Genomic DNA, 19,619 nt, shown 5'->3' with positions numbered 1-19,619 from the left:
CTATTGTTTTGTTTGCAATAACACCCCTCTGCAGGACATTCTTTGGGAAATATTGAATGAAGTCTTGATTGAGCCTGCCAGGTTATCTGTGACATAAGTCTATTCTAGATCTAGTACCTGAACAGGTCTGTTCTGACTTGATACTGACAGATTTAAAAAATATATTATTAGCTACAGTTTCTGGGAATGTTACAACGGTATCCATCTCTCCTTGGATACTGGAATACAGAACTTTGTTAGAAGGAACACCATATCTCCCTGTTATAAAGAGTCCTTAACAACCACCCAGTTCGTGGCAGAGACAGGAAGAACAGAGACTGCAGAGTCTTTGACTCTTTCTGGGGCTAACACCTGAGCCATGGCGTCTGTATCATTTCGAGACCCAGTATCTTCCACAGTGGGAAAACGGATGATTGTTACAGGTAAAGAGTTTTTGTGTATGCTTTCACAAGGAAATCTACACTTTCTTTATCCCTCACCTCTATGATGCTCAGATATGATACTCACGTAATGGATGGAAGAATGGAATAATCACATATGTTTATTTTATACAATACTGCTACTCTTACACACACAGTGTGGGCATCAACACCATGCAGCCATCAACAGATCGGCGACATCCCAGTTTTCACTATATCTAAGCTAACTTTCACAAAGGAACATTTTTATATCATAAAGTTTATGTTTCTTTAATGGGAACTACTTTGATGTTAACAAAAAGTATACGTTTGATCAAATTTTAATTATTACTGATTTAACCTTTTTGTGTTTTTAGAAGTTTGACGTATTTGGTTAATAAGCATTTTGGCAAAATGCACATTAAACCCCAGAACAATTGTTGGCTTGCATTTTCCTTCAACTTGCTTTAAATGATTTGAATGGTGTTTCTGTGTGGAATTACAATAACATGTAATTAAATAGAATACTGTATGACTAATTGTGATAAGTCTGCAAGAAATAAACTAAATTTCGTCTTATTTCCTTCATAATTTGAAGTCATGAGCATATTTTATAAGCTTCTCCCCTTGCCTATCTATGAAGTTCCACTTGAATCATGGGAAAGCTGGCCCCACCTATTTGCTGTCCATGTACGATTCCAGTATACATCTATACAAGTATCAGCACTGGAAACCTGTACCCCATGAGAACAAACTTTATCAACTAGAGTACAATGCCTCCTTGCAGTACCTCTTGCCTTTAGACTTAAAGACTCTAGTCATTTCCAAAGTTACTTAGGTGAACATCTTTTCCCCCCATCCCCTTCAGTTAGACTCTCTTGTCACAGTCTGAACTCCTTCCCGGAACCCCCCCCCCCCCCCACACACACACTTCTTAAATTATTTTTAAAAAAATTTGTATGCATCAAAATTTGCTCTTTGTGCTGTAAAGTCTATTGACAAATTCATAAGGCCATGTACCCACCATCAGAGTACCATACAGAATAGTTTGACCCCTCTAACAATCACTTGAACGTCACCTATTCATTTCTTCATTTGCTCTCCCTGAGCTCCTAGCAACCATTGATCTTTTCACTGTGTCTATAGTTTTGCCTTTTCCTGAATGTCATAGAGCTGGAATCCTACAGCATCTAGCCTTGTCAGATTGGCTTCTTTCACTTGCCAATACGCGTTAAGCTTCCCTCATGACTTTTCATGGCTTGATGGTTCATTTCTTTTTAGAAATATTCCATCATGTGGGTATCTCATCATTTACCTATTCATCTATTGAAGGACACCTCGGTTGCTTTCAGTTATTAGCAACTCTGAAAAAAAGTCCCTACAAACATTTGTGTGCTGGCCCAAGTGTGGCTATGCTTTCAGATCAGTCTGGTAAATACCTAGGAATATGATTGCTGAGTCGTATGGTAAGTCTGTGGGTAGCTTTGTAAGAAACTGCCCAACTGTCTTCCCAGGCAGCTGTGTCGTTTGCATTTCCACCAGCAATGGGTGAGCATGCCTGTTGCTGCGGCATCCTTGCTAGCATTTGGTTTTGTTTATTTGTTTTGTTTTGTTTTTTACTTTAAGCCATTCTAATAGGTATGTAGTTACATCTCACTGCTGTTTTCATTCAAAATTCCTTAATGACTAATGTTTATGGACTTGTTTGCCATCTGTATATCTTCCTTGGTGAGATGTCTGTTCATGTTGGCCTATTTTGTAATTGGGTGTTTTGTTTTCTTATCGTTGAGTTTTAAAGTTCTGTATATATTTTGGATACAAGTCCTCTATCAGATAAGTGTTTTGCAAATGCACAAATGTCTTCTTCCCAATCTGTGACTTGTCTTTTCATTTGCTTAGCACAGTCTTTTTCATATAGAGGAATTTTGGTTTTTTTTTTAATGTTTATTTTTGAGAGAGAAAGAGAAACAGAGTGTGAATGGTGAAGGTGCAGAGAGAGAGGGAGACACAGAATTCGAAGCAGGCTCCAGGCTCTGAGCTGTCAGCACAGAGCTCCACGCGGGGCTTGAACTCACGAACCACAAGATCATGACCTGAGCTGAAGTCAGACACTAAACTGACTAAGCCACCCAGGCGCCCCCTCATGGATTACACTTCTGATGTTGTATCTAAAAACTCTTCACCAAACCCAAGATCACCTAGATTTTTCTTCTCTCTTTTTTTTTTTTTTCTAAAAATGTTACCCTTACGTGTTTTCAGTTAGATCAATGATTTGTTTTGAGGTGATTTTTCTGTTTCTTAAACTTTTCATTGAACATCAGCCAATAAATTTCCTCTTTTCCTTAAGCCAGTTTGGGTTAGGTTTTCTGTCACTTGCAACTGTTTTTCTTCACTGATAACTTAAAATTTCTTCTAATTTATGTCAGTGTATACTTAGTGTCATGTATTTACATAGTTCCAAGTTGTCATCTTTGAGAGATTTCAGTATATTGATATAGAATAATTAACTTCACATTTTCCTGTATTTTATATTTAATTTCCAGATTTTCACTGTTATAATAAAGCTGCATGAATACTTTTGCATAAATTATTTTTCTCTTTCTGTTATTTTCTTGTGGTATATTTACAAAGAATGGAATTAGCAGGTGAGAGATAAAGGAAGACTCCATTATTCTACAAGATGATTCAGTGTGTATTTACTTAGTGTACTTTGACTGGTTACCTAATTTGACCACTCCATCAACTTTTATATTTCTATCAAATTTTAATATTTGTCTTTCAAAATATATTTTTGAAACTAATTTTTTTAAGTTTACATATTTAGAGGGAGAGAGACCACACGCACAAGCAAGGGTGGGGCAGAGAGAGCATCCCAAGCAGCCTTCAGTGTGCTGACAGCACAGAGCCAGACATGGGGTTCCATCTCACAATCCATGAGATCATGACCTGAGCCAAAATTGAGAGTCAGGCACTGAACTGACTGAGCCATCCAGGGGCCCCAAAACTAAATTTTTAGCATAATGCTCTGAAATTAAATTTAACAAATGTAAACTGAATCCCTATTCAATCTTAAAAACTTGTCCAGGAGGGGTGCCTGGCTGGCTTAGTCAGAAAAAGAAGCATTTGGAACTCTTGATCTAAGGGTCATGAGTTTGAGCCCCATGTTGGGCACAGAGATTACTAAAAAAAATTAACAAATAAAATAAATAATTTGGGGCTCCTGGCTGGTTTCGTTTGTGGAGGTTGTGACTCTTGATCTTGGGGTTGTGAGTTCTAGCCCCATGTGGGGTGTGGAGATTGCTTAAAAATAAAATCTTAAAAAAAAAAATAAGTAAATAAAAATAAAAACTTGCCCAGGAACTTTGGAGTTTACAAAAATGAACATGAATAAGATGTTCTTTTTCTTCTAGAAGCTTATAATCTGTTACTATGTTTAAAATATTACAGGTTATGCTGTTATCCTATTTGTATAATGTAAATACCCATCATAGCATAGTGTGGTATTAAAAGGAAACACAAATTTAATTCCAAAGCCTTAAGAAATAATGTAAAAGATGTAGAAAAGGAGGAAAATTATATTACACTGCACCCCACAAACTAAACCATACATTTTTTGTTTTTCTTGTTCATTTCTTTTCTTTTTAAATATCATAATTAGCATAAATTACCTCCTACATTATAGGTGGATTTAGAATGTATTTAGTTTGCATTTAATAAAGGGATAGAGAATCTCTTTGAAAAAAATGTCAGTGAGTTCAGCTTTTAAACTTTAAAAAAAGGTTGACATGTAACTGTTAAAAACAAAACAGGCTCAAAATGGAGTTACTCATGCTAAGCCTCACCTTACCAAACTGAGACTTGGCTCAAACAGCATAGGCTCTCTCAGAAATGGGTCTTACTTACACCAGCCTATGAGGCTAGCCTGATCAGCACTAGTTAGATAATCTGCCTGATAGATGCCTGCAATCCCCTAAAGGAAAGTAACCCTGTAATAACCAATCCGCTTTTTGCCTAGTATAATTTCCTTGTTCTTGCTTCGTGCCTATAAAAGTCTTCTTGTTTTGCACAGCTCCTGGAGCTCCTTTCCATCTGCTAGACTGGTTCCAGACAATTCATGAATCACTGAGCAAAGCCAATAAGATCTTTAACATTTGCTCCATTGAATTTTGTTTTGTAGTAACACATACTCCAGAAAGTACACTAATCCAGTATTCAGCTTGATAACATTTCATGAAGTGAACACTGTGCCTATGTATTTACTTCTTACATCAAGATAGCCAACATTTTCATCACCCTAAAAAGTTGCTTAATGATCTTTCCCAGTCAATCCCCCCAAAGTCAAACAATGTTCTACTTTCAATAATCCATATGTTTTTGATAACTGTGAGTTTAATCTGATAGGGCAAATTAATTACTTATACTTTTTTTTTTTTAAATTTATTATTTTTTTTTTTAATATTTTTTTTTTAACGTTTATTTATTTTGGAGACAGAGAGAGACAGAGCCTGAACGGGGGAGGGTCAGAGAGAAAGGGAGACACAGAATCCGAGACAGGCTCCAGGCTCTGAGCTGTCAGCACAGAGCCCGACGCGGGGCTCGAACTCACGGACCGCGAGATCATGACCTGAGCCGAAGTCAGCCGCTTAACCGACTGAGCCACCCAGGCGCCCCTAATTACTTATACTTTTAAGACATTTTGTTTGTGGGCTTATTCTACCATAAAGGATTTACTAGCAGGGGTGCCTGGGTGGCTCAGTCAGTTGAATGTCCGATTCAGCTCGGGTCATGATTCATGGTTCGTGAGTTCGAGCCCCGCATCGGGCTCTGTGCTGACAGCTCAGAGCCTGGAGCCTGCTTCCGATTCTGTGTCTCCGTCTTTCTCTGTCCCTCTCCCCCCATGCTCTGTCTCTTTCTCTCAAAAATAAATAAACATTTAAAAAATTGTTTTAAAAAAAAGGATTCGTTAGCAATTTGTTAAGTTCTAAGACATAGTGAGGAGATTTGTAAAGGTGTGATTTTTGCATTACAGAGATCTTATATGAAAACTAATATCACAAACAAAACTATGAAGAGATTTTAAAAATATTTTAGAGCATGGTTATATATCTTTAAAACATCTGTTTACAAAATAACAGGTTGACTGGTTCTAGGTCCTATGAGGTTTTAAAATTTAATTACATTTATTTAAAAATACATTCTTTAAATTGAAGACAACACAAACAAATGGAAAGATAATCCATGCTTGTGGACTGGAAGAACAAATATTGCTAAACTGTCCATATCCAAAGAAAGCTATAGATTTGATACAATCTCTACCAAAATACCAACAGCATTTTTTCATAGAACTAGAACAAATAATCTTAAAATGTGTATGGACACAAAAGACACTGAATAGCCAAAGCAATCTTGAAAATGCAGAACAAAACTGGATGTATCAAAATCCTAGATTTCAAGGTATACTACAAAGCTGTAGCAATCAAAACAGTATGGTACTGGCACAAAAATAGACACATAGATGAATCGAACAGAATAGAGAGCCCAGAACTTAACCCGTGATTATATAGTCAAATCATCTTTGATAAAGGAGGCAATAATGGGCAATGGTAAAAGGACAGTCTCTTCAACAAATGGTGTTGGGAAAATTGGATAGGTCCATGCAAAATAAGGAAACTGGGCCACTTTCTTATACCATACACAAAATGGATTAAGGACATGAAACCATAAAAATCATAGAAGAGACACAGGCAATAATCTTTCTGACATCAGACATAGCAACATTTTTCTAGCTATGTCTCCTGAGGCAAAAGAAACAAAAGCAAAAATAAACTGTTGGAACTATATCAAAGTAAAAAACTTCTGCACAGTCAAAGGAAACAATCAACAAAACTAAAAGAAAACCTACTGAGGGTGCCTGGGTGGCTCAGTCATTAAGCATCTGACTTCAAGTCAGGTCATGATCTCATGGTTCATGGGTTCATGAGTTTGAGTCCCACATTGGATGAACATGAGCCCCACTTCAGGTAAAACACAAGCCCTGCTTCAGGTGAGCCCTGCTTCTCTCTCTTTCTCTTTCTCTCTCCCCCTCATAGGAATCTCTCTCTCTTTGCCCCTTGCTCACTTGCACCCTCTCTCCTTCTCTCAAAAGAAGAAGAAGAAGAAGAAGAAGAAGAAGAAGAAGAAGAAGAAAAGAAAAGTGTACTGAATCAGAGAAGATATTTGCAAATGACATATCCAAAAAAAAGGTTAATATCCAAAATACATAAAGAACATATACAACTCAACACCAAAATCATGATCATGATCATGATCATCATCATCATCATCTTCATCATTATTTATTTAAAAGTGGGCAGAAGACATGAACAGACATTTCTCCAAAGAAGACATACAGATGGCCAACAGACACATGAAAAGATGCTCAACATCACTCATGTTGAAATGCAAATTAAAAGTACAATGAGCTATCACGTCATATCTTTCAGAATGGCTAAAATCACAAGAAACATAAGAAACAAGAAGTGTTGGTGAGGATGTGGAGAAAAAGGAACACTTGTGCACTGTTGGTGGGAATGCAAACCAGTGCAGCCATTGTGGAAAATAGTATGGGGGTTCCTCAAAAATTTTAAATGGAACTACCCTATGATCCAGTCATCACGATACAATTTGCTCAAAGAATATGAAAACACTAGTTTAAAATGACATATGTGCCCCTATGTTTATTGCAGCATTATTTACAATAGCCAAATTATGGAAGCAGCCCAATGTCCATCAATAAATGAATGGATAAAGAAGATGTGGTACACACACACACACACACAGACACACAGACACACACACACACACAGAGCAATATTACTCAGCCATAAAAAAGAATGAACTCTTGCCATTTGCAACATCATAGATGGATCGAGAGAGTATATAATGCTAAGTAAAATAAGTCAGTCAGAGGGGCGCCTGGGTGGCTCAGATCATGATCTCGCGGTCCGCGAGTTCAAACCCCATGTTGGGCTCTGTGCTGACAGCTCAGAGCCTGGAGCCTGTTTCAGATTCTGTGTCTCCCTCTCTCTGACCCTCCCCTGTTCATGCTCTGTCTCTCCCTGTCTCAAAAATAAATAAAACGTTAAAAAAAATAAGTCAGTCAGAGAAAAATAAATATCATATGATTTCACTCATATGTGGAATTTAAGAAATAAAACAAACAGGAGACAAAGCAAGAATTTCCCTTTCTTTCTTTCTTTCTTTCTTTCTTTCTTTCTTTCTTTCTTTTTCTTTCTTTCTTTCTTTCTTTCTTTCTTTCTTTCTTTCTTTCTTTCTTTCTTTTTAATTTTATTCTTTAAATTTATATCCAAATCAGCTAGCATATAGTGCAACAGTGATTTCAGGAGTAGATTCCTTAATGCTCCTTACCCATTTAGCCCATCCCCCCCTCCCATATCCCCTCCAGTAACCAAGAAACAGATTCTTAACTATGGAGAACAAACAGATGGTTACCAGAGGGGAGGTGGGTGGGGGGTGGGTGAAATAGGTGATGGGGATTACGAGTTCATTTATCACAATGAGCACTGAGTAACGTATAGAATTGTTGAATCACTATATCGTGCACCTGAAATAATATAACACTGTGTGTTAACTATACTGGAATTAAAATTTAAAAAAAGAAAAGAAAAGAAATACATTCCTTCATTCAAACTTTTTCATGAATTCCCACTTGGTTCAAATTAAAGAGATAGATGGAATAATTAATATGGGTTATTAAATTAAAAAGGCAGCATAAAAAATGATCTAATTTAACCTATCATTTTTCAGATGGAAATACTGAGGTTCAGAGAGCTAAGCGAGTTGCTTAAGGTCACACAGCCTTGATCAGAAGAATAGAAGTGTTCACTTGCCCCCTATTTATATGGCATATTTATGTGCATTATATCCAGATTACTGACTGAATAAAAAATTGATGTATTTAGTCAGATATCATATACCTACTAGAAAATCTGCTCCTGTAAATCAGGAATATTGTAGAATCCTACCATATAAAGGAATGATCACAGCATGGGAGTTCTGTTAGAAATATATTAGAATTGGAAATACTCTTAAGGAAATGGCCAAAACCCAATATGATGAATGAAACTATAAGTGGTAGAAGTACATAAATGTGTCTGTAATTTTGAAAAGCACTGCTCCATTAGCCTGGGTTTCAGACCCATTTATTCATCTCATTTTTTGCCCTGGGAAACTGTCACACTAATAGTTATGTCTCAAATTCAATTACTTTAAAAATAGAAAATGACTCTTCACACTGAACTGCCACTGGTTTCCTACTTGAAGAGAGAATAAAATTGTCCTACAGCAAATTCACCTGATGCCTCATCACTATAATTCATGAAGCAAATATTTTACATTTTTGAAAACTAATTCATGACAAAAGCTTATACATTTTAATGGTACTGACACATTCGGTTGGCTAATCTGCGTTTTATTCTGTAGACACAATGTATGATTTGCCTGAATCGAAATTTATCTCTAAGGGACAGCAGTTCCAAATCAATCCTAACTTGCTGGTCATCTAAATCGTCACTGATGTAATTTGTGAGAAAACAAAAACAAAAATAAAAACAAAGAAATCCAAAACATCAGTTACTGCTTTCACTTTGAAAAGCAGGACAAGCTTTGTCTCATATTCTGTTTTTTGTTTGTTTGTTTGTTTGTTTGTTTGTTATTTTGGGTTGTTTTGAAGAACAATAAACACTTTTATTATATGAACCCAAATGGGAAGGAGTAGGATTTATTTGCCTTTCTAGGCTTTCATTTAATTTTCCAAAGTTGATCCTTTGTAGGTTATATTAATATCATTAAAAAAAAATTTTTTTTAATGTGTATTTATTTTTGAGAGAGAGAGACAGAGACGGAGTGTGAGGAGGGGAGGGGCAGAGAGAGAGGGAGACACAGAATCTGAAGCAGGCTCCAGGCTCCTAGTTGTCAGCACAGAGCCTGATGTGGGGCTTGAAATCATGGGCCGCGAGATCATGACCTGAGCCAAAGTCGGACACTTAACTGACTAAGCCACCCAGGCGCCCCATAATATCATTTCTTTAAATCAGGGACGAATGCTCAGGATGAAGTAAGAAAAGTTTTTTGTTGTTGGGTCAGGGTTTGAAAAAAATGGATGTTTCTGTTAAAGCTTAGCTGATTGTTCACTGTAAGCTGGGCACCATGCTACCTACTAGGAAATGGATACACATGAACCTCTTGCTTCAAGAGGCAAAGACTAGCAAACTGAGGCATCATCGTGGCTTTTTTTCTTAACCTAACTTTAAGGATAATTGTACCTATTTCCAAAGGCTTGTTAGGATGATTTAGTGGAATGAAAGTGGCCTTTATATAACATGAATTCAATTAACTTTTTAAACTTTTTTTTCTTAAGAAGCTATTAAAAAAAAAAGCTATCTTTTTCTTGAGAAGATGAGTAGAGGAGGGAGGGACTGGGGAGAGGACACGAGAATCCCTCTAAAATCTCATTTTGTCTTAAGAAGCCAGCCAAGTACACTCTATTTCCCAAAGTCTGAAGCCATAAGCAGATTTGTAATGGGTATAAAGAGAAATAATTTAAGATTATCTAAGTCGGTGGTTTTAAAACGTTACATATGAATCACCTGGAGAGTAGTCTTGTGAAAATGCAAAGTTCTGGGCTGGGCATTTCTACCCAGCTCTCAGGTGAGGCCCATGCTGCTGGGCCAGGGACCACACTTTGAGTAACACGGATCTAAACTTTTCTGGCTCTACCACTTACTTACTGTGGTACTCTGGACCATGTATTTACCACTCTGTGCCTCAGTGATACCATCTGTAAGAGGGCAATAATAATATCTACTTTGTGGGGTTGCTGAGAGTTTTAAGTGAGTTAATGCACATCGAGTACTTAGAACAGTGCCTAGCATGTGGTAAGCTCCTATATGTGTTACGACTGTCCACGAATACAGATCACTAGCAATGTAACAAAACTGCTTGCTACTGTGCCCAGAAGATGAAGTTATTTATGACACTAATAATTACAGCTCTCACAAAATATATTTTTTAACCGGCCGACTGTTTGCCTTTTGGATTTTCTTATAGATCTGGTCTAAATCATACTAAAGGAGACAAGTGCCATTAAAAAGATGTTATGGTGGGGGCGCCTGGGTGGCTCAGTCGGTTAAGCGTCCAACTTCAGCTCATGATCTCATGGTTTGTGAGGTCGGGCTCTGTGCTGACAGCTCAGAGCCTGGAGCCTGTTTCAGATTCTGTCTCCCTCTCTCTCTGCCCCTCCCCCGTTCACACTCTGTCAATAACAAACGTTAAAAAAAATTATATATATAAAAAAAAGATGTGGTGGTGGAATGGCAAATTTTGGAATACTACATAGAAACCTCATTATTTTATGTAATCTTGGTTGGTGAAAACTATATGTCATTCTGTACAGTCAGAAAGGGTAGAAAGATCTCCTTAGGGTGCACTGGGTGGATCGTCTTTTCCTACAGGCAACCCGCTTTGACTGTGTAGATGGAGTCCACTTCTCTTTCCTTCCTCCCTCTCCTGCAAGAGGAGGGGTAATGCATGCTGAAATCCGGCAAGAAAGCACTTTACCGTGACACCTGCTGTGTACAATCCTAGTCCATTTCATTCACAGCAAGTGATAAAGGATAAAGTGCCTCACTGTCTTGCTAACCCCAGTTGCCAGCAATTATCTCCGAAAAGGTAGGACCTTTCCAAGCGCCAATTAAAAGGCGCCTTTGACCACAGACATCATCTTTTAGAAAAATACACTCTAGGGGAAACTCTGAGGCAGATAGAAGATGATCCATGCCTTTAAGAATAACAGTACTGAAAGAGACCTTAAATCATTTATTTGGCCAAATTATTTATTTGGGGCAGCCACTTTCTAAAATAAAAGAAATAATTTCTGAAAAACTACACAATTGCAGAATTGAAGGAGAGGGTCCAAGGTCAGGGATGGAGACTCAATTCCCTGGCACTTGAATTTCTCACATCTCAACTAGACACAATTGAGTACATAAAATTTTGAGCAAGTGACTCCAACATAAGGAAGTTTCAAGGACAACTTCTGCCAAAATGGGTTTTCCTGTAGTCTGTTCATCAAAAGGGATCACAAGCGATCATTTAAGGGGAAGAAATGAGCAGACTGATTGCTCCTGTTCTGTATTAAGTGTTGAACTAGTCAGACATTATGAGGAGTCCTACTACTTCATTTCCAAGCAGAGTGTGATCAGGACTGAGTGTCTCTGTCTGTAGAGGACCTGGGACAGCCTCGGGAAATCTTCTGGTGCAGGAAAGGAAGACCCAATTTACTTCTAAGCCTCATTCTTGACAGTCAAATGAATTGCCTTGGGAGTGGAGATTGGGGGACCTGAGGGCAGAGCTAGGAACCCCAAGTGGCCAGAACATCTAGTGTAGTCCCTCCCAAGTGTACTAAACAATGATCAAAACTTACACATGCAAAATTAGGGGAGCGAGGTGGCTACTGAAGGAAAAAGAGACACAGTGTGCCATGAAAAGTGAGTCAAATCCAGTTTCTGGGTTCTTTGTCGTATTCTACCACCAGTAATACTAAGGTATCCCTGAGGGGACTCTGAGCTAACCACAATCCCAAATCTAGGGCACTGATTCTCAAAAGGTAATATGCCTAAGAACCACTTATGGAGACTTTTAAGAATGCAGAATACCCAAACTTCTGAGATTTTTCTGGGGCTCTGCATGTTAAACAAACACACCAAGAGTCCATGATACAGGTGGTCCATGTGACTGGGAAACGCAGTAGGGTCTAGGGTGATAGACCTGTTACGTGTTCTGCTCCTGGAAGCTCGCATATGCTCCAATTCTACTCCTCCGTAAGGTCTAACTTGCCCTTAGTCAGAAGAAGATCAGAAGCTGGCTGATCTTGGCTCACTACCATTGATTTTTACAAGTAATTTAAAAGCCCACAATTAACAAAATAAAAGGATGGGAACATTTGTATAATTTGAATCAGTGTGCCTCATATCATTCTGCAAATGATTATATAAGAACAAAATATGCTTTCCAGCCCAATGAATTATGGCGTGGATGACAGGGTAATCAAGAATCTAAGTATTCAAAACTTATGTAAACAAAGCTATCTAAAGTTAAGGGAAGATTAGTGAATAAAGGCTGATAGCAACTGGGTTACATAAATTCTTTGTTCATAGCAAGGAAATAATACCTCCCACATCTCTTTATTTTAGAGATTTCCAGACTCTTTCAAACTTCAGTCTACAAGCTAAACAGCTATTGCCACCCTCTTGGCACACGATGGAAACAGAACAAAGTAGACAAGCTAGTCGTGTGGGCTAAATAAAGAAGATTTAAAACAACAACAACAACAACAACAACAACAACAAATGATTCTACAGTCCTAGGAACGGATGTGGCAAATCTCATTCATTTCCTTTTCTGAGGACTGTGTAGCCACTTAGAATATAGGATCCAGTGCTAACCCACACTCCCCTCCTCCATCACTGCCCCTCACAGTGTGTGCGTGTGCCCATGTGCACACACTGGCTCACACGTGCACCCTTGGACATGTGGAAGTGCCCTGCAGAATGTTGGCTCCTCTTGTCTGCAGGGATTAAACAAAACAAAACAAAACAAAACAAGACAAAACAACAACAACAACAACAACAACAAAAACCTATCAATTCTAGGTCTCAGGAATACTTTTTTTCCTCAAACCAGGTGTCTTAGACTCCCTTGAAATGGGCCCCCCAAATAAATGATTGCTTATCATTGACCTTGGCATATAATCACCCAGAAAATAAAGATTGAAATGAGCTTGCAATAAATCTCCAATACTGTGATAATTCTACCTCTACTTCTGAGGGAGGAGAGGTGCTATGGAAATATTGTCTGTATGTATGGATTGTTGTGTGTAAGGACTATAAAGTAGGAAGTTACTTACATCAGTCTATATATTGGTCAACAACCTCATTAATCATTGCTTCATAAATAATTTCCCATTGCTACTCACCCAGAACACTCTGAGGCACAAATAACAGCATGGAGAAGCAGCTCATTCACAAATAGAAAGCCTCAGAGTTCATGAATTTGGGTTTGAGGATCACAGTCTTTCGGGTCCACAGCATCTTGAAATGGCTTTCTCCAATTGGCAGTCACAATTTTAATGGCTTGAAAGATTACCTTGGAAAATTGTGATATTTATTTGCAACATCCAGATTTGATTTGATTTGATTTGATTTGGTTTTTTTAATGTTTATTTATTTTTGAGACAGAGAGAGACAGAGCATGAACAGGGGAGGGGCAGAGAAAGAGGGAGACACAGAATCTGAAACGGGCTCCAGGCTCTGAGCTGTCAGCACAGAGCCCGACGCGGGGCTCGAACTCAGGGACCGTGAGAGCATGACCTGAGCTGAAGTTGGACGCTTAACCGACTGAGCTACCCAGGCGCCCCCAGATTTTATTTTAAATAAGACTGTCTCTTGGGGTACTTGGGTGGCTCAGTCGGTTAAGTGTCTGAGGCTCAGATCATGATCTCATGATAGTGAGATGGAGCCTGCCTGAGATTCTCTCTCCCTCTCCCTCTGCCCCTCCCCCACTTGCACGAACGCACGCATACACTCGCTCTCTCTTTCTCTCTCTCAAAAAGAAATCAGACTGTCTTAAACATTATCTCCAAATTTGGATGGGAGTTTGTGCAGTCATTTTTGTGTGATGATGTAACAGACAAAAACTGTACAGTAAATGTTTACTTCACCACTGTGAATCACCTAAAATAATGACAGAGTGCCTCAGTTTAAAATGTTTTGAAGTTGAAAACATACATTTGGAGCTGAGGTCGTGCCCAGAGGAAAATTATGTATTGCACAAAAAGTCAGGACCATTTATTAAAGTAGAGAGTCACAGAAAGTGGGAGAGTGTCATCCCACAGATAAATGGAAAGGAAATGACATCCCACCCTACCTGGCCCAAAGACAGAGCTTCCACGATCAGCAATACTTTAATCTCCTGTCTCCTGCCTTTTCACATCTCAACTAGTCACAATGGAGTAGATAAAATTTTGAGCTAGTGCTCTAATATAAGGCAGCTTCAAAGATAACTTCTACCATAATGGTTATTCCTGTGGTCTGTTCATCAAAAAGGATCACAAGGATTTGGATCCTCTACTGTCTCCTACCTTCACCAAATGACTGATATGCCTTTAACCTCTGTGTCTACTCCCTCCCCCAATCTCTCCTTATTTTTTTGTCTTCTACAATTACAGAGACAAAGAAGAATGAGGAGCAAAAAAACTGCGCATAGATAATCACAGACCATAGTTGGTCTTTGTTTACATTTTTTTAAACAGCTACCAAAGGATATTCAGGGAATCTTGATTAGGGCTTTGAAATTCAGCTCCAGTACAGAGTTGATTTACTGTCTGCCTACCTCCAGCCAGCAAATCCAGCAGGCCAGACGGCTGGTGCCACCTCCTTGTACATTCCCTTTACCTTTTCTCTGGCTTTAGTTTCTCCTGTTGTCCGGAGGGAGACCATCTCTTTCCGGCCACATCAGCATTCTATCCTAGGATGACCAATTGTCCTAATTTACCCCCAAGGGAGGGTTTTCCCAGAACACTGAATTTTCAGTGCTAAAACTCTGGCCAACTTCCCCGACTGCGACACATCTACTTCAACTTCAGATAGAACTCATTATTTGAATTCTGCACAATGCAAGTAAGGAAAGTGTTCGACGTCAGGGTACTAAGCAAGAGTTCCCTCATATATAGGCCATTACTAACTTCCTCCCTTGCAATCAGAATAAGATGAGAAGGTTCAGGCTGTTTCACAGATACCACTATGTAGATGTCCAGTGGTGACCACACTACCACTAGATAGTCTAGACAGTCTGTCTGAATTACTCTCCTGAGCTGGTGGTAGTGGATGGACTATCCATGATGGGTATATCATGGTCTTTCTTGTGACACTGCCATTTTGGGCAGCTCCAGATGGGGAACCAGGACTTCTGGGACTCACCTTTTTTTCTGGTTCCAGCTTCAAAGGACAGGGAGACGACAAAGTCTTCGCACCAGGGGCAGCCCGGAAGAGCACCTTCTCAAAAAATCTGTAGAAGGAAGGGGTGCATGAGCTGATTCACAAATCCTTGAGAAGTATGCAGTCTAGGTTTCTTTTCTTTTCTTTTCTTTTTTTTTTTTTTTTTATCACACTATTCATTGCCACTAACTTACAGGTTTGACCAACTGTTCTACCCAGAGAGTCATTTTAGATACTGGTTTATCCCTAGACTGGGTCATTAATTATCTCAGCATAAGCAGACAATGCAGAGCAAACCCATTGTTGTTCACTCTTTGAGTTCTTTGCCTAGAGTAGATGTGGGTGGAAAGGAGAGGAGTCCTCCACAGTATCTTCTTTCTCTCATCCAAAATTTTTCTAACACTACTTTCTCAATGACTTACATGATTTGTTCACTAATAGAGCACTGCTGAGAGCAACATCCAGGAACAGATTTCAGACCAAGCTTCCACCTGCTCCCTCTGATCTATACTCTATTGGCCCAGCCCCCTCCTCCCTTTAACTCCCTACAGAGCTCTCCAGTGTGGTGGTTAGTTATGTTCATACTCTTTTGGAGGAGACAGAGATTTGCTTTTTAGCAGAAATGGAAACATAAAGATATTGCAGGTGCATTGTGGGAAGCAATGGCAGGGAACCACACAAGTTCAAAGGGAATGTATTTAAACTCCTCCTTCTTCTAGGGACCCAGCTGCTGCTCACCCATTGTCTCCTTGTGGGGGTCAGGCTGTTGCAAAAAAATGAGAAATTGAGAGCACAATAGGACTTTCCACTTTAGCCTTTTTAATTGACAAATGGGCATGGCATAGCCAGGCTACAACCACAAGGGGTTACTAAAGACAAGATAGGAAGATACAACTGAGATGACAATCGGGAAAGCCTCCCTAAGAGAGAAGGAAAAGAAATTAAAAGAAAAAAAAAGAATTAATTCCCTCCTCTTTTTTGTTAACTAGAAGATTGGAAACTGGAGGGGTGGGGGGGGAATATCTATAATTTTTAAATTGTTGCATTTTACACAATAATAACATGAAAAAGTACCACCTGATGGAGTAAAGGTAATGTTATTCTGTGATTTGTGAACACTGCAATCAGAACTGGGCTAAAGAGACCTGCTAATTGGCCCATATTTATTGCTCTAATTGTTTCATCTGCTGTAAGAAGTAGCCAGTGTTTGAAGAAAACTATGAGGCTTTTTATATGAACCTATTCATGTCATAATGATCTGATTAATGGAGATTGGCAATGATGTTGGAAATCTGCTTTACATTCCATTTCTTTGACATAGCAGAAAACCTTAACAGATTCCCATCCTCAGATTTCATATGTATTTGACTGTATGCTTACATTTTTTTAAATTACAAATTGTTTCAAATTTGTGTGTTGACTTCATTAATCTATCCACGTCTTGCTCAAAAGCCACATTTTCCATGACTACCTCTCAATGATCATACCTTCTCTGAATTTCTTTTTCAACAAAAGGCAGCATCACCCAACTTTGGCCTAATTGTTCAGTGTGTAAGACTATATTCTTGGCCAGAATTATAAGACCATGGAGAGCCAGACCAACCCTTATCATTTTGCCTCCTCCTCATTTATCAACATAACATTGCACATTTAGTAAACACTTAACTTTTTAATGGCTGTAATCATTAATCAGTATAATTGCACACAGTTCCAGGTGTTTATCTTTGGCCAGCATTTTAATATATGTTATTTGCATATATATAGAAATTACAATGCGCAAAGCATTACAAAAACCTGAATTTCTTTGTTCCAGCTCTCTTCTTTCTAATAGGATAGACTGTTTCTCTTTCCTTTGGGTCTAGCAAAACTTGAAAATTTTGAATCACAATATTGGCAAAGGCATTAAGATAGATACCCAGAAGCCACACTGGAGTTTCTGGCTTTCGCTTTACAAAAGCAACTGATACTGAAAATTTTCATTTCTGAATGCTTTGCCATACTTGCAAAAAAAAATTCTTAAAATTTTTAAAAAATTTTATTTATTTATTTTTGAGAGAGAGAACATGGGCAGGGAAGGAGCAGAGCGACAGAGAGAGAGAGAGAGAGAGAGAGAGAGAGAATCCCAAGCAGGCTCCACACTGTCATCGCAGAACCCGACATTTGTGCTCAAACTCACAAACTGTGAGATCATGACCTGAGCAGAAATTAAGATTCAGGACACTTAACCAACTATGCCACACAGGTGCCCTTGGAAAAAAATTCTTAATAAATGAAAAACTATTAGCTGTATTTTAAAAGCGGATTTATTCCTGCAACATTGTAATACTATTTCAAAATAGTATTCGCACTCAACTTAGACATTCACACCCAGCTGTTTTACATGAGACATTGGATTTTTCCCTTTCTTCAACAAGGGAATCTTTGTATAACACGCATATCTCTTATTTATTCATGTCTTCCACAGATATTTATTGCGTGCCAGGACCCAGGCATTCCCTGCATTTAGATATTGGTTGAGGAAGGGAAAAAGAGACCAAAGGCAAAACAAATCTGGGACTTCCCAATTCTGCTAGTTTATACTCAACTAACATCTAACAATATTGTTAAATTATTTACATTCTTGTAGGGCTGGAAGTCCCCAAACTGATTTTCCCGTAATTCAGTAAATATACAAGTTTATTACCATCACTATGATGACAATACATGAAAAAAAATAAGTTGTAATTCATACAAAAATTTACGAGATTCTATGGAAAGGTAGCTGTAGATGATGAAATACCCATCTTATACATTTGAAAAGATAATATAGTAAAAAACATAAAACAAAGAATTGAGACTATTTGCTGATAGGCTGATGGCACATCATGGCACCGTAATAAGTGTGTGTGTGTGTGTGTGTGTGTGTGTGTGTGTGTTTAAATGTGTTTCAGGACAGGTCCACCGAGAGTGAGGGCCACTTGGGGTCACATACTAAATATGAATGGTTTAATCCAAGAGTGCTTTTCTCGTTTCTGAAAAAATTATGGTAAAACAAACGTATATAAATGGTAGATTTAAAACTTTGAAACATAAAACGGAAAATACTGAAAAACGTACAATTCTGTAGTATTAAGTACATTTTCACTGTTGTGCAGCCATCACCATTATCCATCTTTGCAAGTTTTTCATCTTGCAAAATTGAAATTCTGTACCCATTAAACACTTAACTCTCCATTTCCCCCTCTCCAGTCCCTCGCAGCCACCACTTTACTTTCTGTCTCAATGAATTAGGCTATTTTAATAATCTCATAAGTGGAATCATACAACACTTGTCTTTTTGTGACTGGTTTATTCCACTTGGTATAACGTCCTCAAGGTTATTCCATGTTGTAGCTTGTGTCACAATATCCTTCCTTTTTAAGCCTGAATACTATTACATTGTATGTTATTATGGACTGAATTGTCCCCCCACTCCCACCCCACTCCAAACCCATATGTTGAAGCTCCAGTCCCTAGTGTGACCTCATTTGGAGTCAGTTTCTTTATGGAGATAAATAAGGTCATAGGGTGGGGCTCTAATCCCCTAGAACTGCCATTCTAGGGGACATCAGAGTGCCTTTTCTGTGATTGTTGAGTTCATAGGAGAACACCGAGAGAAGGGAGCCATCTACAAACCAACGGGAGAGGTCTCACCAGAAACTAACCCTAAAGGCATCTTGGTTTTGGTCTTCTACCCTCCAGCACTGTGAGAAAATAAATTTTGTTTAAGCCATTGGTTTGTTAGGTCCGTAGTGTTTTGTTATGACAGCCCCGCAGACTAACATATATGTATATACCACACTTTTTATCCATCCGTCCATCCATCCATCCATCCATCCATGGATGCTTGGGTTGATTTACCTTTTGGCTACTGTGAATAATGTGGGTATGAACATGGGTGTACAAATACCTGTTCCAGTACCTGCTTTCACTTCTTTCGGGTACATAGCCAGAGGTGGAATTGTTCCATCATATTGTAATTCTATGTTTAGTTTTTTGGGTAATCATCACATTATTTTCTCCAGCAGCTACACCATTTTACATCCCCCCCCCGACCTGCGTGCAAGGGTTCCAATTGCCTTATATCTCTCATTTTAAAAACATGTAAATAGGATATTTTAGTTACTGTGAGGAAGCTGTGATTACTCAG

At 38.5% G+C, this 19,619-nt stretch overlaps 1 protein-coding gene across 4 annotated transcripts in view; it reads left to right on the top strand.

Moving 5' to 3' along the window:
* SPMIP2 (sperm microtubule inner protein 2) overlaps window positions 1-19,619 on the top strand; it is a 98,880-nt gene continuing 79,261 nt past the window's right edge. For 2 of the 4 annotated variants that reach the window (XR_013555108.1, XM_078445649.2), the window contains exon 1: window positions 8-422. Coding sequence is in view for 3 of the 4 variants with exons in the window: in XM_078445649.2 (XP_078301775.1) it covers window positions 359-422 (64 nt within the window). In the remaining variant the exon portion in view is untranslated. Of the gene's footprint in view, window positions 423-19,619 lie in introns of all 4 variants that reach the window. The other 2 variants (XM_078445647.2, XM_078445648.1) reach the window with 2 other exon arrangements.

The sequence above is a fragment of the Panthera onca genome, chromosome B1 (genome assembly GCF_046562875.1).
Source record: "Panthera onca isolate mPanOnc1 chromosome B1, mPanOnc1 haplotype 2, whole genome shotgun sequence".
Lineage (NCBI taxonomy): Eukaryota > Metazoa > Chordata > Mammalia > Carnivora > Felidae > Panthera > Panthera onca.
The sequence above is the reverse complement of the archived record's forward strand: the minus strand, read 5'-3'. Positions and strand labels throughout refer to the sequence as shown.